This window comes from Cydia pomonella, chromosome 1 (assembly GCF_033807575.1).
Source record: "Cydia pomonella isolate Wapato2018A chromosome 1, ilCydPomo1, whole genome shotgun sequence".
Lineage (NCBI taxonomy): Eukaryota > Metazoa > Arthropoda > Insecta > Lepidoptera > Tortricidae > Cydia > Cydia pomonella.
The window spans coordinates 4,725,090-4,742,489 of record NC_084703.1 but is presented as its reverse complement, the minus strand read 5'-3'; the positions used below and the strand labels follow the sequence as shown (position 1 = coordinate 4,742,489).

The 17,400-nt window shown below is 39.7% G+C and overlaps 2 protein-coding genes across 3 annotated transcripts in view; one reads left to right on the top strand and one right to left on the bottom strand.

The window, feature by feature from the left end:
* The window catches only part of LOC133518823 (solute carrier family 35 member C2), a 28,564-nt gene extending 18,071 nt beyond the window's left edge, over window positions 1–10,493 (bottom strand). Inside the window, exons 1-3 of the mRNA XM_061852594.1 lie at window positions 10,150–10,493; window positions 6,093–6,243; window positions 4,553–4,689 (exon numbers count right to left, since the gene is read on the bottom strand). Coding sequence (XP_061708578.1) covers window positions 4,553–4,689; window positions 6,093–6,243; window positions 10,150–10,335 — 474 coding nt within the window. The 5' untranslated portion in view covers window positions 10,336–10,493. The remainder of the gene's footprint in view (window positions 1–4,552; window positions 4,690–6,092; window positions 6,244–10,149) is intronic.
* Window positions 10,494–10,815: 322 nt separating this feature from the next.
* LOC133518694 (uncharacterized) lies at window positions 10,816–16,708 on the top strand. 2 transcript variants are annotated; one of them, XM_061852397.1, is made up of 2 exons: window positions 10,816–10,967; window positions 15,210–16,708. In XM_061852397.1, exon 2 carries the CDS (start codon window positions 15,219–15,221, stop codon window positions 15,966–15,968), a length of 750 nt encoding a protein of 249 aa, XP_061708381.1. In that variant the 5' UTR covers window positions 10,816–10,967; window positions 15,210–15,218; the 3' UTR covers window positions 15,969–16,708. The 2 variants fall into 2 exon arrangements, with proteins under 2 accessions (XP_061708381.1, XP_061708459.1); XM_061852475.1 differs by lacking the exon at window positions 10,816–10,967 and adding an exon at window positions 14,091–14,240.
* Window positions 16,709–17,400: the final 692 nt, after the last annotated feature.

Below are 17,400 nucleotides of genomic sequence, written 5' to 3'. Positions count from 1 at the left end.
TGGATTGAAATAATAATCTCCGTATTACAATTCTTTTCCTTCCTCGCGTTGTCCCGGCATTTTGCCACAGCTCATGGGAGCCTGGGGTCCGCTTGGCAACTAATCCCAAGAATTAGCGTAGGCCCTAGTTCTTACGACTACGACTACTAGAAGCGACTACCATTGGACCTTCCAACCCAGAGGCTAAACTAGGCTTTTTTGGGATTAGTCCGGTTTCCTCACGATGTTTTCCTTTACCGAAAATTGATAAATATCAAATGATATTTCATGCATAAGTTCCGAAAAACTCATTGGTACGAGCCAGGGCCGCGTCCTCTCTTATGCAAGTCGCACGCTCTTATATACCGATAGGCCACCAGCGCTTGAATGCCCGTGTTACAAGAATGCTATGAATTACTTGTTACGAAAAAAGCAAAAAAAAAAACAATGCCATTCAGTATCCTTAAATGTACTTAGCCGTCCCCCGCAGTCAACGGAGTTTTAAAAAACCGTGTATACTTTCTATATCAGCCTTTGTATATTCTTAAAGGACAGGTGGCATTTAACATCGTATCAACAAAAGCTTTAATGTGAAAAAGCTTTTCAGTCAAAAGGTGTTTATATTTATTCTCTTAGTGCTTAGGTACCTATTTAAGTGTATAAATAAGCCTGGCGAGACGAACGCCCACGGTGTTTGTGCCTTCGGTTTGACGTCAGACTGTCACGTCTACAGATCGAGTGATTCTAGAAGACGCGTGCGAGTACGAGAATACGAGATTGTCATGTAATTAAAGATTAGATTTGTTAAATCCGCGCGTCATCGTGGATGACATGAACTATATATCTTATACCTTTAAACGAGCAATTCTTGTGTATATATATATATATATATATATATATATATATATATATATATATATATTTCTCTGATCTCGGAAACGGCTCTGACGATTTCGCTGAAATTTGGTATATGGGGGTATTTGGGGGTATACAATCTATCTGGATTAGTCTTATGTTTGGGAAAACGCGTGTTTTCGAGTTTTCATGCGTTTTTCTTTCGACGCAGAATATGGTCGCTAATTTCGTCCGTCTGGTCCAGCGGGTTAAGACGCGGACTGCTAAACGAGTGTTACGGGTTCGAATCTGGCCCGGTGACTAACTTTTGTATTTTTTTTTATATGTTCAAGTTTATATATATATTTTTTAATTTTTATTGTTTTAGACAAGTTTAATTTAGTAAAATGTAGTTAAGATTATCACCTAACCGAATCATCAATGTCCAAATTAACTAAATGACTACGCGACGTTCAGTCATCTGGTTATACCGCTAACTAATTAGCTGGCTAATTTAACCAGTTGGATCCGGCATATGGATGAGATCACGTGACTCTTCGTTTGAACCTGTTGATACAATTTAATCTAGGCTTATATATATTTTAGGTTGTCCATCGCGGTTCAGCGAGCATGCATGATGGGCACCTTTGCGTCGGGACTTCGGGAGCGATGCGGGGTGGGTTTTTCGACTAGTTTTTATAGGTTAGTTTAGGTTTTAGTTTTATTTATATTTTGCTTGTCGATTGTTATTTTTGCAACGGACGGGTTGTTTATGCATACATACGGGTGTCCATGGACCACGGTAATAGCTTACTGCAGCTGTTTTGCCTCCTTTATTATAACAAAAAACACAGAACACAATCTTGATCTTCATGGCTACCACGAGTTGGCATTTGACATTTACTCGATCCACTCAGTGTGAGCGAGATGGACTAAGATCGAGTTATCCAGCCGCTAATGTGAACGACAGGTGTCAAATCGTGGTACGGCTACTAGAGTCACATGTAGAAATCAGAGTAAATTCTAGGTAACTATTTTAAAAATAATTCAAAGTTGGTATAAATGAAGTATTAATTATTACAGATATAACCTTTAAAATGAAGGTCGGCTGAGGGCAAAACTAGTAAACATAAATTAAGTTACTCGTGCTATTTTTGTATCTAAATCTCTTGTGTTCTAGGAGTGTCATGTTACTAAAAGCTTTTAGTGAAAATGTATACATTATTGTTTTAAAACTAAATATACCAACTTAAAAGTCATAAATATCAAATTGCATTTGCTCTTAAAGCTATGACTAAAAGCCTTTTGAAATGTTTTTTGATTTTGATACAAGAAGGTATATTATGTTTCTAACATTCTCCAGACAGATTTTAGGGCCGAGTTTTTTTGTAGACGATTTATTTTCGTCAGTATTTGATAAAATTTGGTAAGTTTTTAGAGCCTCTTGTTCTGGGCGAAATAAACACAAAATCCCAATTTGTGAAAAAAAAAATTCAGTTGAGCTACGCAGTCCATTTCTTTTCGTAACTCAGGAGAACATTTTAGGACATACAGTGAAATTGCGCTTATAGTATACTTATGGTGGCGGCCGATCGTAAGATCAGGCAGATCGCAATGTTCCTGTGTAATGTTTTAACGGTAGTCACATGCTTTCCCTCAATCAAGGGAGGCTAGAGCTCTGTTCAGTATGGTGATGGTGGGCATCCAAAGACGAAAATAATGATCTGTTTAGGTTTTAAATGTTTTAGTGTAAGAACACTTCTCGATGTGTACTACTGAGCGGCATCGTCTTTTAGACTAAGCTCGTTAAATAAAGATAAAAAAAAAAAAAACCAATAGGTAGGTAGGATAGGTTCGTCAGGATGCTTCAGATGCCCGAAGGGCAAACTGTCCAAAAATAGGAGCCCTGCTCGGGGTTTTTCGACTGAAGGAGCGAGACAAAGATTTCCACGTTTCACGATATGCCTTCATCAGTACGGCTTACGCTAGTAACTGCGTGAACTCGATCGCAGTCCATCTCGCTCGCACTGCCGAACAGTTAGCTTTTCTAAATTAAATTTCTATCCAGAGGTATTTCTATCTCTTTCTGCAGCTGACTGAACATTGGTGTGAGTTATGTGTGCATCAGTGTAACATTTACTAGTTATACATAATAATAATGTTTAGGCACAGGAGGATAAATGTTTATAAAAGATATATCGAGAATTAATGACCTCGGAATACCGGAAAAAGCGTTCGAGCAAAGCAAAGAACGATTTCCTGTTACAAAACCCATTCGCAATTGGATAAAAAAATGAGGACGCTTGACAATTCGTCTCGTTTTTTAACCAGAGCAAAAAACTAGTACTTAAGCGGGTATTGTACTCGCTTATCTAGGTATTAGCGGATATAAAAACCGCTTCAGGCCGGTTGTAGATGTCCGGTGTTTTCGCCGGAAACCGGACCGTGTTACGTGACTACGTCCGGTTTTGTACATGGCTACCGACAGCTACACCCAAGAAAACCAGACATCGTCGCCTAACCCGGACAATTGTCCGGCGAAAACACCGGACATCTACAACCGGCCTTAAAATGTATTAAAACTTTTGGGATATGTTACTAGTTTATAGTAACCAAACCAATGAAAAAATCGATTATGTTTTCAGTTTACCCCTCAACATATCAGGATTCACCACGCCCCACGAACTTTTGATTTTTTATATCACATCATCCTTTTATCGCTCACTGCTGAGCATATGCCTCTCTTTGTGCACACCACGAGGACCGGCCTGGCCTAATGGGTAGTGACCCTGCCTATGAAGCCGATGGTCCTGGGTTCAAATCTCGGTAAGGGCATTTATTTGTGTGATAAGCACTGATGTTTGTGTTATGGGTGTTTTCTACGTATTTATATATTACATATACATATCGTTGTCTGAGTACTCTGAATACGAGCTTTCTTGAGCTTACTGAGGGACTCAATCTGTTTAAAAAAGTCCTATAATATTTATTTATTTACCACTCGTCCCGGTCTTGAGCTAATCTCATCCAGAAGTGACCCGCGATCTCCCGAACGTCGTACACCCAACGAGCCAACGGATTAATTTACTATATGTAACCGCGGCCGGCAAAACGTCCCACTTTATCACTTGCCATAAGAACGCCTTCACAGGTTAACAGTTTTGAATGATTCACGGTTAGTTTCACTACACTTACAACAACAAACAACAACAACCAACAACAACAACCAACAACAACAACCAACAACAACACAACAACAACAAGATGCATGTAACTGCGTCGAAATATCGGCAGCTCAATAAAAACAATACAAAAGGTAATCAAGGTTATATCCCAGTCGATTTAAGCGCCTTGACAGGTTATTCGTATCAAATATCGTCCGGTGTAAATCAGGATTCGAATCGATGAAGTCACTAGAGTAAATCGTCAAGATTGCTAATTAAGTTATTGGCAACCGTATTGTAATCTAAAAAAATGGTACGATTTTTCAAAACTCCGCTCTCTAAACCTACGGCACTTTCATTCAAATATCGACATTCTACTTTATGTTTAAGGAGAGTTGGAGATACCATATGGAGACATTTTGTTTTAATAATTCCGATTTTAAAACTGATTGTAAATAGTAGAGTCCGTATTTTCGAACGTCGGATAATCCGGATTGCAATCGCTAAACTTGTGGCATTAATTCGAATACCTATATGAAAAAATGTTTTTCAGAGAATTAAAAAAAAAAACTTACCTTCCTCTCTAAACCGAGTAAGATAGCGAAGCCAAGTATGAAGATGATGGTCGTGGACTTCGTCATGGTGTATAGCGAGATGGTCACCAGCTCCAGGCCCCAGTTAGAGAATCCCACGTCTATGCCGCTTGCGAGTCCTGGGTGAAAAATATAAATAAGTTATGTCAAAAATGTCATGTCTCTTACTAGCTTTTATCGCTGACTGTACTTTTCTTTCGACAGGCAAATAATACTTATCGAGACAATTTTAACGAACCCAAACACAATTACGTTACGTTGTTCTATCACAGTTCCTATGGCCACCTCCCGTTTCCATCAACGAACAGATCGCCTCGTTGGTAAGGTCCCGTCTGAAAATATCGATACGAAAAATGTGCCAAAAATATGTATACACGACTGTATTGCTCATATATTAAGGTATTGTATATATACTTTTGGCACATTTTTCGTACCGATATTTTCAGACGTGACTGTATAATAAATCAATAATATTGCATTGTCACCCAACTCACATATTTATGAAGAAGTACTAGAAACGGGTCTAATTTAGCTTGCAAGAATTGACCAGAACATACATACATACAAACATTGCAAGTTAAATAAAAGCTTTGTAAATAACATTTAACGGCATGACTGGTTCATTGGAATTATAGTCACCCGTTTCGGGGGCATTTCACGAAAATATCGTTTACGTAACGCCATTCTTCTAAGACTTAGTTAAAGAATTGGCGAACATTCCCGAGTTTTACGGAGTTGATTCAGGTAGCAGCCATAAAAGGCAAAAATGTTTCGTTAGCCACAAATCGTTGAATGCCCCTTCGGGCAAATCAGACAACCTTTGTAACGTGTATAGACCGGCTAGCGCTAAGCTAACTCTAAGCCGATTTCACGGCGTGGTACTCGTAACGCAACAACCTGTATTTTTTTTCTTTCTAATGAGCAGGTAGGCAGTTATGACAACTGATATGATCTGTATCCAGAAATCAAAAAGATAGTTATCATGAACGAGTAGCAGATACAATATGTTTGTCTAATTTATTTTTAAACTGGTTCACATTTTGTACGGAAGCCACGTGTTCTGGGAGCTTGTTCCAAGCCCATAGAAATTTCACGTTTGTGATGGAACTACCACACTTTATCAGCAGGGATAGCGTCAGGTACATATCTGTGCGTAAGAACGTCATGAACGGACGCCAACTGGCTCGAGCCGGTGACGAAGTGACGCACAGCGGCAGCGGACGCACACATCAGGTCACTGTCAGCGAGTAGCGACAGGTACCTGTGGGCGCCACGGAGCGTAAGCACGTCATGAACGGACGTCAGCTGGTTCGAGCCGGTGACCAAGTGACGGGCAGCGGCAGCGGACGCACACATCAGATCACTGTTAGCGAGTAGCGTTCGGTACCTGTGGGCGCCACGGAGCGTAAGAACGTTATGAATGGCACTAGCTGACTTGCTCCGGTGACGAGGTGATGCATGCCGCGGACGCACATGGACACTTCAATATCATGTACAACTGTCAGCGGGTAGCGTCAGGTACCTGTGGGCGCCACGGAGCGTAAGCACGTCATGAACGGCAGCACCAACTGGCTCGAGCCGGTGACGAAGTGACGAGCGCAGCGGACGCACACGGACAGACACCATTTCACTATCAAGTGGTACATCACTACCGTTAGGGGGTAGCGGAAGTCCTGTGAAATAAAGTTTCGTTGAGAATATTATTTCTAAAGAAGGACGCTAAGCACGAATAATTTTATAAGTTAACCCGCTATTTTCTACTTCTAACGCATACGCATGCTCATAATTATATTGCTGTACCGCTCGCACAGTGGCTTTGACCGCCGGCATCATCAGCGGGACAGCAATGCGCGTGCGATAGATATAGGAAATGGCGGGTTAATGTACGCAATTCTTCGTGCTTGGCGTCCTTACTTTACTCAATATTGCGAGATCTTTTGATTCTAATGGAAAAAGTGTTTATTTTTATTCTGTACATTTTGTATTCAAATAAGTAAGCCAACAAAATATTCATGTGAAAAAGGCAGCAGAGTTCAGTATTTAAGTTTTGACCGCCACGCCCGCGTTTACATGGTATGGATAGTGTCATTCACGAAGACGCCTGCCTTGACTCGTAACGTCATGTAATTAAAGGACAGATTTGCGCGTCACCGTGGATGACACGTACAATAAACTTTATAGGAATTAATGAAGGTCAATATTAAACTGTAGCCGTGCGCGTCTGTGGATATATTTGGCGGCCGAAGGGTTCAGAATGAAGAATATGCTATGTGAATTTAACTAACAAAATTAATAGCAATTTCTTCGCGCACAACACGGCCAGTGTAGACGTGCCTCGGCCGGCCGGCGGCAAGTCAAGTGTAAAAATATGGGTGTACACATCTTACTCAAAAATATGTCCCATAGCATCTTATGCCAGTGTAATAAGAGCGTAGTACCATATTTATGAGATGATTCTTTCGATACATATTTTTGCACTTGACTGTACACAAGCATATTACTTTCAAAACTTGGCTTGGATACCATATGGACTATAAAAAAATCTTGAATAAAAAATTACCCATAAGTACTTTACTGCTAAAATATTTCAGCAATAAATATGTACTTAGGTACAATAATCTACAAAGAAAAGTGGTCATATATAACTATTTTGACAGCAGTTTGCGTAAACATGGCATTAACACTTAAACAAACAATACAGTGCGACAAATAGCTGGGAAACAAATTAATGAATACAATCATCAAAAAAATAGCATTGCAATGTAAATCTTCTTGCTTAGACGGTAAGGTCGATATTTCAACAGATAACATTCTTTGCTTCTTTTTTGAGTTTTTTGTTTTTGAAGTGAAAACTTCTTTAGCGGCGCTGTGCACTTTTTCTTTGATGGGGAAAAAATTTATTTATCTGAAACTCGCGACAGGTCACGTGACCGTGAAAACTCGTAAGACGGACACGTGACCTGATCGAAAAACTGTTACAAGTTGAAGCCAGTGGACCGCCGGCGCGGCGTAGGAGAGGAAGTATCCCCCTCTCTTTCTACCGCGCGGCGAAAATGTATGCCTGCGCTCCCGGAGTGCATCCCATTGTTATTTTTTTTGTTATTGAAGGTTGTGTTAGCCATAGCGATTGTCTGCTTGATGTCTTCAGTGCATCTAGTCATTTGTTATTAGTTATTACACTTCAAAACTATTTGTACAGTCACGGACTTTAATTGCTGAGCCATTTAGGGTTTACATTACATTGGAACGTTAGTATTGAGAACTATTTTTATGTATAGTTTGCAAAAGGTATCTTTGGTTATAAAGATAACACCTTATCAGTAATTCCATAAGACCTGATACATCACTGTGCACATGGTTGGTATTTTTTCGCTATCTAAGGTTAAGTTTAAATACGGGTAACACATTGATAATTGTTTACTGCGAGTTTATACATTTTCTACATGCGTTCAGTAGCAAACATGAACTGGTAATAAACATTCTTCAATCGGTAAACAAGCCTAATGTGAAGACCAAAAACACCTGTATTTACGTTATTACTTTCATGTCATTTGTAAAAATAATGAAAAATCTTTGATAATATGGGAAGACAAATAATAATTTGTGTCAAATAAAGTCTTAGTTGAATTGTTTCTGTCTACAGATATCTTTATCTTAATCTAATTATAATATAGCATTTATTTAGGAAATTAACTCTTAGCGAGACTTAGATTTCACTCTATCAGAAACTAGGTATGCAAGAGTTGGGTGTATTGAGGATGGGGTGGGAGGAGGTTACCCAAGCTGCCCAGGACCGGAGTCAGTGGAAGAAAATGGTTCGAGCCCTACACCCCAGCAGGGGGTAACAGGATGAAAAAAAAAGAATAAAAAAAAGAAAATAGGTAAATGATTTTGTGTGCGTCGCGTCGTCTGACAATGAAGACGAATCCACGAATTGCTGTTCCTGCCGAGGCATATATAGTGCTTTTCTCCATTTCTCCAAACATGCCAGGAAATCAGGTAAAATAAATATAATTTAAGCATTAATCAGCACTCAAATCGAAAACGTCAAAAACAATTTCCCTCTTTAATTATATTTTTAAAAGTTGAAGGCACAACTATTCAGCCATTCAGTACCATTCAATATTCGCTCATTCAATATAATTGTGCAATATAAGCTGTATTTGCACGCATGAGATCCTTAAAAAAATATAAAAGTTATGTAGTCTTTAATTTTATTAAGCAGTATTTGCAAGATCATACACGACGGTCCTACACAACTCTATCCTATAGCTTGAAATGATGCTGACTGTAGATGCAGCCCACGGCTATATTCATTGGCTGTTTGTGGTTTTTTTAGTGAATACATGTTTTTTAAAAAGTAAAAAAACAATACAGTAATAATTTCCCATCTGCTAAAACATAACAATAATGGTTAGAATTTTTTAAATTTGAGTTTGACCATAACGAAGAACTTCCCATACTATTTTTGCTACAATAAGGTGAACATTTCAGAGCATATTGGGGAAAACTATTTTATTGCCAAGTATAACTGACTGCAATGAAAAAAACAAATTTCGCCACACCAACTTGTAAAGGCTCTCTTGATACTTCAAAAACTGATGAGAAAGTTGCAATTTATCCACATGTGTGGAAAAGTAATATGATGAAAATTTTGAGTTGTTTCCTCATTGATTTTTAAGAGATAATTTTGAATGATAAAAATATAATAAAGTTCACTTGAATTTGATTTATAGTTTGGTTAACCCTGTAAATTAAATTTTCGCTTGCTCTGGTATCAATATTAACATGAACAGTTAAACAACAAATTTGCCCCCTTGTAAAACAAATTACTACTTTCCAAGGTTGTAATGTTATTGATTGATTAAAAATATACAGTACAGTTAATGTCCTAAATATTGACATGGACAAAGCACCAAAAATATGTGTACACAACCATATTCCTTAAACATTAAGGTAGTGAATAGATATGCAAAATTGTTGGACACATTATAAATGGAATTTGTTCATAAAGTGGCCATGTTTTTTTGCAGCTAGGTTTACATACACATATTTTAAATTGTGCTTAGAAGGATAATAGCAAATGCAGGTGAGTGATTAAAAAAATACAATAGAAAATACACTTTAACAGGATAGTAGGTGTTTTCCTCATAAACAAATTAACTTTTAGATTATTTAAAAATTCTGGTATAGATTTCCATTTACCTGACTAAATCGTGTTCTTAGAATAATGTGATAGAATTATTATTGTTTCTAAAAAACGAATTATCTTTTAGATGAATCCCAACTTTTAGTTTAAACAGTATCTATGGTATGCTATACTTTTAATAATTTTGTTTTGTCTAGGTACTTTGTCATGCTGGATAAGCATAGGCCATACAACTTAGAATTTAAAAAAATACTTAAGAAAAAAAACAATAAAATTATATTTTTCATAAGCTTAGCGGGATTAACGATCGCTTTATCACATTCAGCAAAATAATAGAATAATCTAATTAATAAGAACGTTCGCTAAACTCATAAAGATACTGGTGTAAACAGATAAAACAATATGAAACAAGATAATACTGAGTGCTCACCTTCAATAGCCATCTTTGGTAGAAAGTCAGTCCGATCGACAGTGAGAAGTACAGAAGAATTAACCCTAGAGACAGCAGACCCTTCTGGCACCAGACCTCAGACCATTTCTTCTTAGGTTTAGCAGTAGTTACATCTTCTTCCACTTCAGCTTTGGTTGACAGCTGCTCATATTTTACCCCTGGCATTGCGGGCGCAGGACTGTCCGGGTATCCCAAACTCACTCAGCTGCATAGCAGCTACTAAATGCAATGAATAGGAACTATAATAATTTTGTGTATTTTTTTATTTTATTTCGTTTACTCCTGTGTACGATGGGATAGAAACGTCACGTATGACGGGACGGGACGGCGCGATAAACATGGATGCTAGTGCTGCCACCTTGTTGCCACATTTCTCGTCGGTGGTGAAAAAAGCGCATGCGCACTAAAGAGCGCAGTGGATTGCGCAGATTACTAGTATTCATTGTCTATTTCTTTTTATTTGAAATACTGGGCAAAAGCGCTAAAAATACTTAGTTGGAAAGAAGGATTTTTTTAATTGTAATAGGTTTACAAATCATCATTTCGACATAGATAAGTTTATATTTCTGCGTATTTGACAGCGTCCAATTAGGACCGCGTAACGCGATGTCATGTCACAATTTTTTTGTGACGTCCAGTGACGTCATGTCATTGTTTGTGTCATACATACGCAGTGTTATTTTCAATTTGTAATATTTTGGTGCATTAAGTACATAATACATAATGAAAACATAAATAAATAAACATTGTAATGTAGGAACACCTGTAATAAAAAGACAGCTGAACCGGAGAAGCTTGTAAGTAATCGTTAAATGAATACTCTTTACTCAGAAACTACGCAGTATTCATTAGTGGACATTTCACTAAGAGCAGGACAAATTGCATAATACTTTTTTGTTGAAAAGTCAGTGTGGCAAGCGTCTTATAAAACTGGAAGTATCATACATTATGGTAGCTTGCAGCCATATATCCCAATTAGACCATGGTTTTTCAAGAACCAGGGGTTTTCAAAATTAATCACGTCATATATTCATTTGTTCCCCTGTGCGTTTGGCCAAAATGAGGATAAGGGTCAGCTCTATCTGTGAGTGTGGACTGGACGAGGGTACTATTGTATTGCTCATTGTAGTTCGGGCGATTTTCCGCAACTCGACGACTGGCGCCTATTTTGCGTGACAAGGGGGGGTGGAGGGTCGGCTACTCTTGCCAGCCCAACTCCTCGAGGAATCCTATCAAACCTTTGATGTTGAGTAGGACCTCAGGGAGGTCTCTCGGGGATCCGAGATGTTTTGCCCTGTATGGGGCCACTCCGCTGCATTCCAGCACCACGTGAGAGGCTGTTTCTTCTGTCTCCATGCATCCTCGGCATAAGGGACTGTCTGTGACACCTGTTATGAAAAGATGTTTGTTAAATAGTCCATGACCTGTTATGACACTGGTTACCATACTCAGTCGGACCTTCCCTAGTTGAAGGAGCGCCCTTGTGAGCTTTCCGTTGATGCCAGGCATGGCTTCTTTTGCCTGTCTGCATCCAGTCTGATTCAGCCAGTGTTCTGTGTGTAGTTTCCCTGTACGTGCCAGCAGCATTGAGCGTACCTTGCTAAACGGTATCGGAAGAATCGGTTCCGGACCAATCGCCCCCGCACCCGATCCTTGCCTGGCAAGCTCGTCCGCAGCATCGTTACCCCGGGATCCACTGTGTCCCTTGATCCATTGTAAAGTGATCTTATTATTATTATGACATACCTCCATTAGTCGTTCGTGGCATTCGTGTATAAGTTTGGATGTAATTATATGGCTATTTAGAGCCATTAAGACTGCTCTACTGTCGGAGAGTATGCGGATGGAGGATCCTACTACCTTCCTTGCAATGATGGCAGCCGCCGCGTTTAAGATGCCCATGCACTCAGCTTGGAATACCGAGTTATGGGCTCCTAGCGGTGTGGTGATTGACATGTTCAGGTCTTCTGAGAAGGTTCCGGAGCCCGACCCGCTGTCTGTTTTGGACCCATCAGTGAAGATTCTCAGCTCCCGGAGATTGAGTCCTTCGTGGTTGTCGTCCTCATATAACTGTATTTTGTACCTTTTGTCAAAGATAGCTTGTTTGTGAATCCGATCCGTGCCCGACCTAAGCACTGGAAATTCGTCATATACCTTTTCCAGGCATGTTGTGTGGAGAGCTCCTATGCTGTTAGACCATATATTAAGGGTTCGCAACCTTACCGCTGAGAGACTGGCCTCTTGCTGTAGGTGCAGCGGTGGAAGGTTTAACATGACCTCCATGGCTGCAGTTGGAGTGGACCTCGTGCAGCCAGTGGTGGCCGCGCATGCGAGCCTTTGGAGTCTTTGTAGCTTGTCTCGTACGTTGCCTATGTTTGTTCTTGGCCACCAAACCAGGGCACCGTAACAGAGTAGGGGGCGGATTATCGTCTTATAGAGCCAAAGGGTGATTTTCGGGTTCAGTCCCCACCTCTTACCAATCATCCTTCTGCACTGCCAAAAGACAACTCCCGCCTTGTCTATACGTTTGTTGATGTGATTGTTCCAATTGAGTTTACTGTCGAGAGTTAGTCCTAAGTACTTAACTTCATCGGTCAGCTGCAGCTCGGTTTGGAAAAGTGTTGGTCTGGTAAAGTTGCCAAGCGCCCTTTTATTGGTGAACATTACCATTTCTGTTTTGGTGGGGTTAACTGATAGGTCAAATTCTCTGCACCAGCGTTCTACGATCCGGAGAGCTGACTGGGTGAGGTCGCATACTGTACTGGCAAATTTACCTGATATCAATATTGCCAGATCGTCAGCGTAGCCTATTGTGTAGAAGTGTTCCTCGTTCAGTTTGGTTATAAGGTTGTTAGCTACCAGGTTCCACAGCAGAGGCGACAGGACTCCCCCTTGAGGACATCCTCTCACCGCTGCTACGGCCTGCGGTTGACCTGCATACCTTATAATCCTCTTGTTTAACATGTTCATGATCCACTTTGTTAGTCCGGGTTCCGCGCCATGGCTTTCCAAGGCATTCCCTATACTGGTAAAGTGGGTCTTGTCAAAAGCGCCCTCGATGTCAATGAAAGTGCCGAGGCACAGTTCTTTGTCGTGGATGGCTCTCTCAATGCGGCTTACAACCATGTGTAGGGCTGACTCTGTGGATTTACCTGAGCTGTACGCGTGCTGGTTGTTGTGCATCGGTATGTTCTTTAGCGTTCGATCCCTCAGATCCCTGTCGCACAGTTTTTCCAGAGTTTTCAGCAGGAATGATGTGAGACTGATGGGCCTGAAGGATTTAGCAGCCGTGTAGTCATTCTTACCTGGTTTTGGTATGAAAATCACGTTGACATCCCTCCATCTCCTGGGCACGTACCCCCAGGCTAGGCAGGCTACCATGATATCGGTTAGAGTTTCCTGGATGAGTCCTAGACTCCACTGTAGGAGAGCAGGGAAGATCCCATCCGGACCAGCCGCCTTGAAGGGATGGAAGCTGTCTATGGCCCACCTGAGTTTCTCAGCGGTGACGATTCTATGCGCCATTTGCCAGTTGTTGTCTGTTGTGCTGTATTCCTCGTAAGATGACGTAAGACGAGGGTACTACAAATCATATTTTATTGGAGTGTCCTAGAATCGTTATCCTATATATGATTTTCTTCCTCGTAAGATTAGCCATCCAGTAAATATTAACTTTTTACTAACTTTTACTTTTTACTCCGTTTTGTGGTATTTTGAATAAATTCCTAGCTAAAAATAATCTTAAATTGTAGTATGTATCATATTATTGTACAATAGTCTATTAGTGGTAATTTGTATTTCTTAGAGATTTATCGGATACTCCACCGAGCACTGTCTATGACCATAATATGATAATATTCATATACTAGCCGTGTCTTATCCAACCTCGACATTGGCAGAATCATCAACACCTTGATGGAGCCATAACACGAAAGATTGATTGACTGGTTGATTTTCAATTTGTAATATTTTGGTGCATTAAGTACATAATACATTATGAAAACATAAATAAATAAACATTGTGACGTAGGAACACCTGTAATAAAAAGACAGCTGAACCGGATAAGCCTGTAAGTAATCGTTAAATGAATATTCTTTACTCAGAAACTACGCAGTATTCATTAATTAGTGGACGTTTCACTAAAAGCAGGACAAATTGCATAATACTTTATTGTTGAAAAGTCGTGGCCTTGCATTGTTTTAACCTTCAGCAAATGCTTCGGGTTTTAAACCCGTCGTCTTCATCTCTTTGGAAATCATCCCCATCCAGGTAGTCGGTCGGCGTCCTGGGCCATTCTTAGGCTGTTCGATTTTCATGAGGGCTCTAGTCATTTGCTCTTTGTTTCGCCTCATGACCATATCACCGTAAGCGATTTTCTTGAAACGTGTCAGTAATACATGAAACTTAAAATTCGTGTTTATTTATTTATTTATTTATGAATGCACAGGCAGCTTATAGCTGATACGTGCACATCAATTTCTTGCACTTGTGTTTTCTCCATTTATGTCGAGTTTGTTTTAAAAGAATACACTGAGGGTGCATTGATTACACCATATTCATTCTCTGCAAACATATCTGAACCATTGTTATATATCTAAGGACGGGCCTTACGGGCACTATGAATGGTGCTAATTCAGTGGTGTCACTCATGAATTTGAGCTAATCATGTGGTCTAACTCAACTAATTGCGACCAATTGAGCGCATGATGCGAACTTATCAACCAATCGTGTTGTGGCGTTAGACTGCACAATTGGCCTGAATTTGTGTGCGTGACACCGCTGTACTGGTTCCATTCTTATTGCCCATTAGGCCCATCCTTAGATATAAGTCAATTAAAAAGTGCTAAATAAACACAAGTGCACGCATCAGCTCCAAGAGCTGCTAGTGTATCAAATAAAAATATAAAATAATAATGATCTAAACACTGTGTCCTATTTCGTCCTATTAAAATCGAGGCTTTTGCAAAAAAGTATTTGTATGTTGTGTGCTTATCTTAAAATAGGCTTGCAAACAATCCAGTATCAACATTTGTTCCAGATTACCAAAATGACGGATTCAAGTTCGTTCACATCTCTGCTGGCTTTGGTGGACAGCCACCTGTCCAAAACCAGCATTCAAGGCCAATCTGAAGGGGCCAGCCACAGCCTCAGTGACCACATCCAAATCCCACGGCTTGCCGGGCAGATTGGTGTCCAGTCTGACACCAAATTGACACCGCCCGGCCACCGAATCAACATACCCACATTCCAGTTAGGTTCTAGCCCCATCGACAATGTTCTCGCTCATCAATTATCAAACATGCTCAAGGCCAAAGAGCTCAAACGGCAGCAGGAAGAGGAGCAGCAGCGACTAGTCGAAGAAACCCGTCGACTTAAATTAGAGGAAGACAAATGTGTTATAGATCTCATGCAAGCATTGCAGACACCGTACAAGCCTGAACCAAAGAAAGAAGTCATCAGTACTGCCAGTTCTTTTGAAGACCTCTTTGAACCGAACTTTATTGAGGAATGCCCTGAGGAAGTGCAGATGAAAACCCCTGAGCCTCTACTCCCGTTAACAACAGACATGTCGTATATGCTTCGGCAAAAAGTAAAGAGAGGTAAATGCTCGCAGTTTGGTAAAGTCCTCACATCCCGCTTAAAGCCTGTAGCCGCTCCGTACTTGCATGAGATGATCGAGAGCAAAATTGTGCGTTTTAAATTTGACACTCCATCGCCCTGTGATTTGATAAAGGAGAAGTTACGCAAGCCAACATCCTACAACACTTATAACTTTAATATATTTGACATGATATAGGGAAGACAAAGACCGGCCAGTTTTGGGCGGTCGAAACAAGCTTCGGGGATAATCTGCAAGCGCAGGCCAGCTCATGTAATATCGAGTCTTGTCTGCAGGAACGCAGCGCATCAGTGCAGGCGCCGCAGGTACTTGTCACCTTTTAAATCCTAAAATCCAGTCCTGAATGTCGTGATGCGAAAAATTATGATTTTTATTTGACAACATTTCAATTTTCTGACCCTATCATTTTATTGGTTCTTTACATTTTAATTGAGACGAGGAATACGCTAATAGTTTATTTTTTTTTACTAGGTTTTGTATTTAATTTTTTTTTTTATGTACTTATTCTAAAATGGCGTAACTCCAGTTCTACACTAGAAGTTAGTTCTTATCTCTTTAGAAAAAAAAAAACATGACTTAATTAATCTGACGACGGATCGACGGATAAATACTAACGAATGTAATGTAATTAAATGTTTGTACCGATATCTTCAACGAATCATTATTGCTATTTTTGCAGTAGGTAAGGGACGAAACAGTGTTTGGTATACTTTGGAGGAGTATATACCTCATCGATCTATACGACTCTGTCCATTTTAAAAAAGGTTTATTAGATAGTAACTTGATTATATAAATAAATTTGTCTTTGTTTTGAAATTCAATCAATACGTCGTATTTAATTGACAATGTCAAATCCAATATTGTGACAGCTAATTTTTTTTTGTGATTAATGGCATTTCACGTATCGTGCCGTAGAATTGGTAAAATCACAACATTTTTTTCATTCTATTGTATTTTTTGTAATAAGCCATATTAGATTTATATGAATATATTGCAGTGTTCAGGAAGCAAAATACTTCCAAATCATATGTAAAGTTTCAGGTTTAATAAAAATGTCATGTTGTCAATTGTAATATATAAGTAATATTTAATGTTAGTCAATATTACGGTAAACGATCGCTTACACAGAACTTGAGCGTGAATTAACTATTATAGTAAATTATGTTTTATCTTAGAAACTTCGAGCAACACCGGCTTCCGACACGTCAGAAGGGAGGAGCCTAAGCGATATCTTACCGAACAAATCATTCTGCCATTTTTGCGGGGGGAAACGTGCACACAGTCGCACTTCTCACTCACTACATACAAAATCCAATCTGTAATGACGACACAAATACATAGAAAATGACACACAAAGACAAATCTCGCACACCTCGATCTCTTTTTGTGTACGGACGAGTCACAACAGGCACCGCCATAGGCACAGTTGTGCTAATGCTTTGGCAGAGGGGAAATAGTATGAATGCCGTCTCCCTTCCCTGTGTTGCTCGAAGCTTAGAAATGTTGTTACACATTCCACTTAGTAGCCCTATACGGAATGTTATTTTTTGATGTTAAGAACACTAACCTAGCTGAATCAGTGATTAAGGCCCTGCATCGAAAAATAACG

Excerpts from the sequence above, each read along its gene's own strand:
- LOC133518694 (XM_061852397.1), top strand. The coding sequence starts at position 15,219 with ATGACGGATTCAAGTTCGTTCACATCTCTGCTGGCTTTGGTGGACAGC.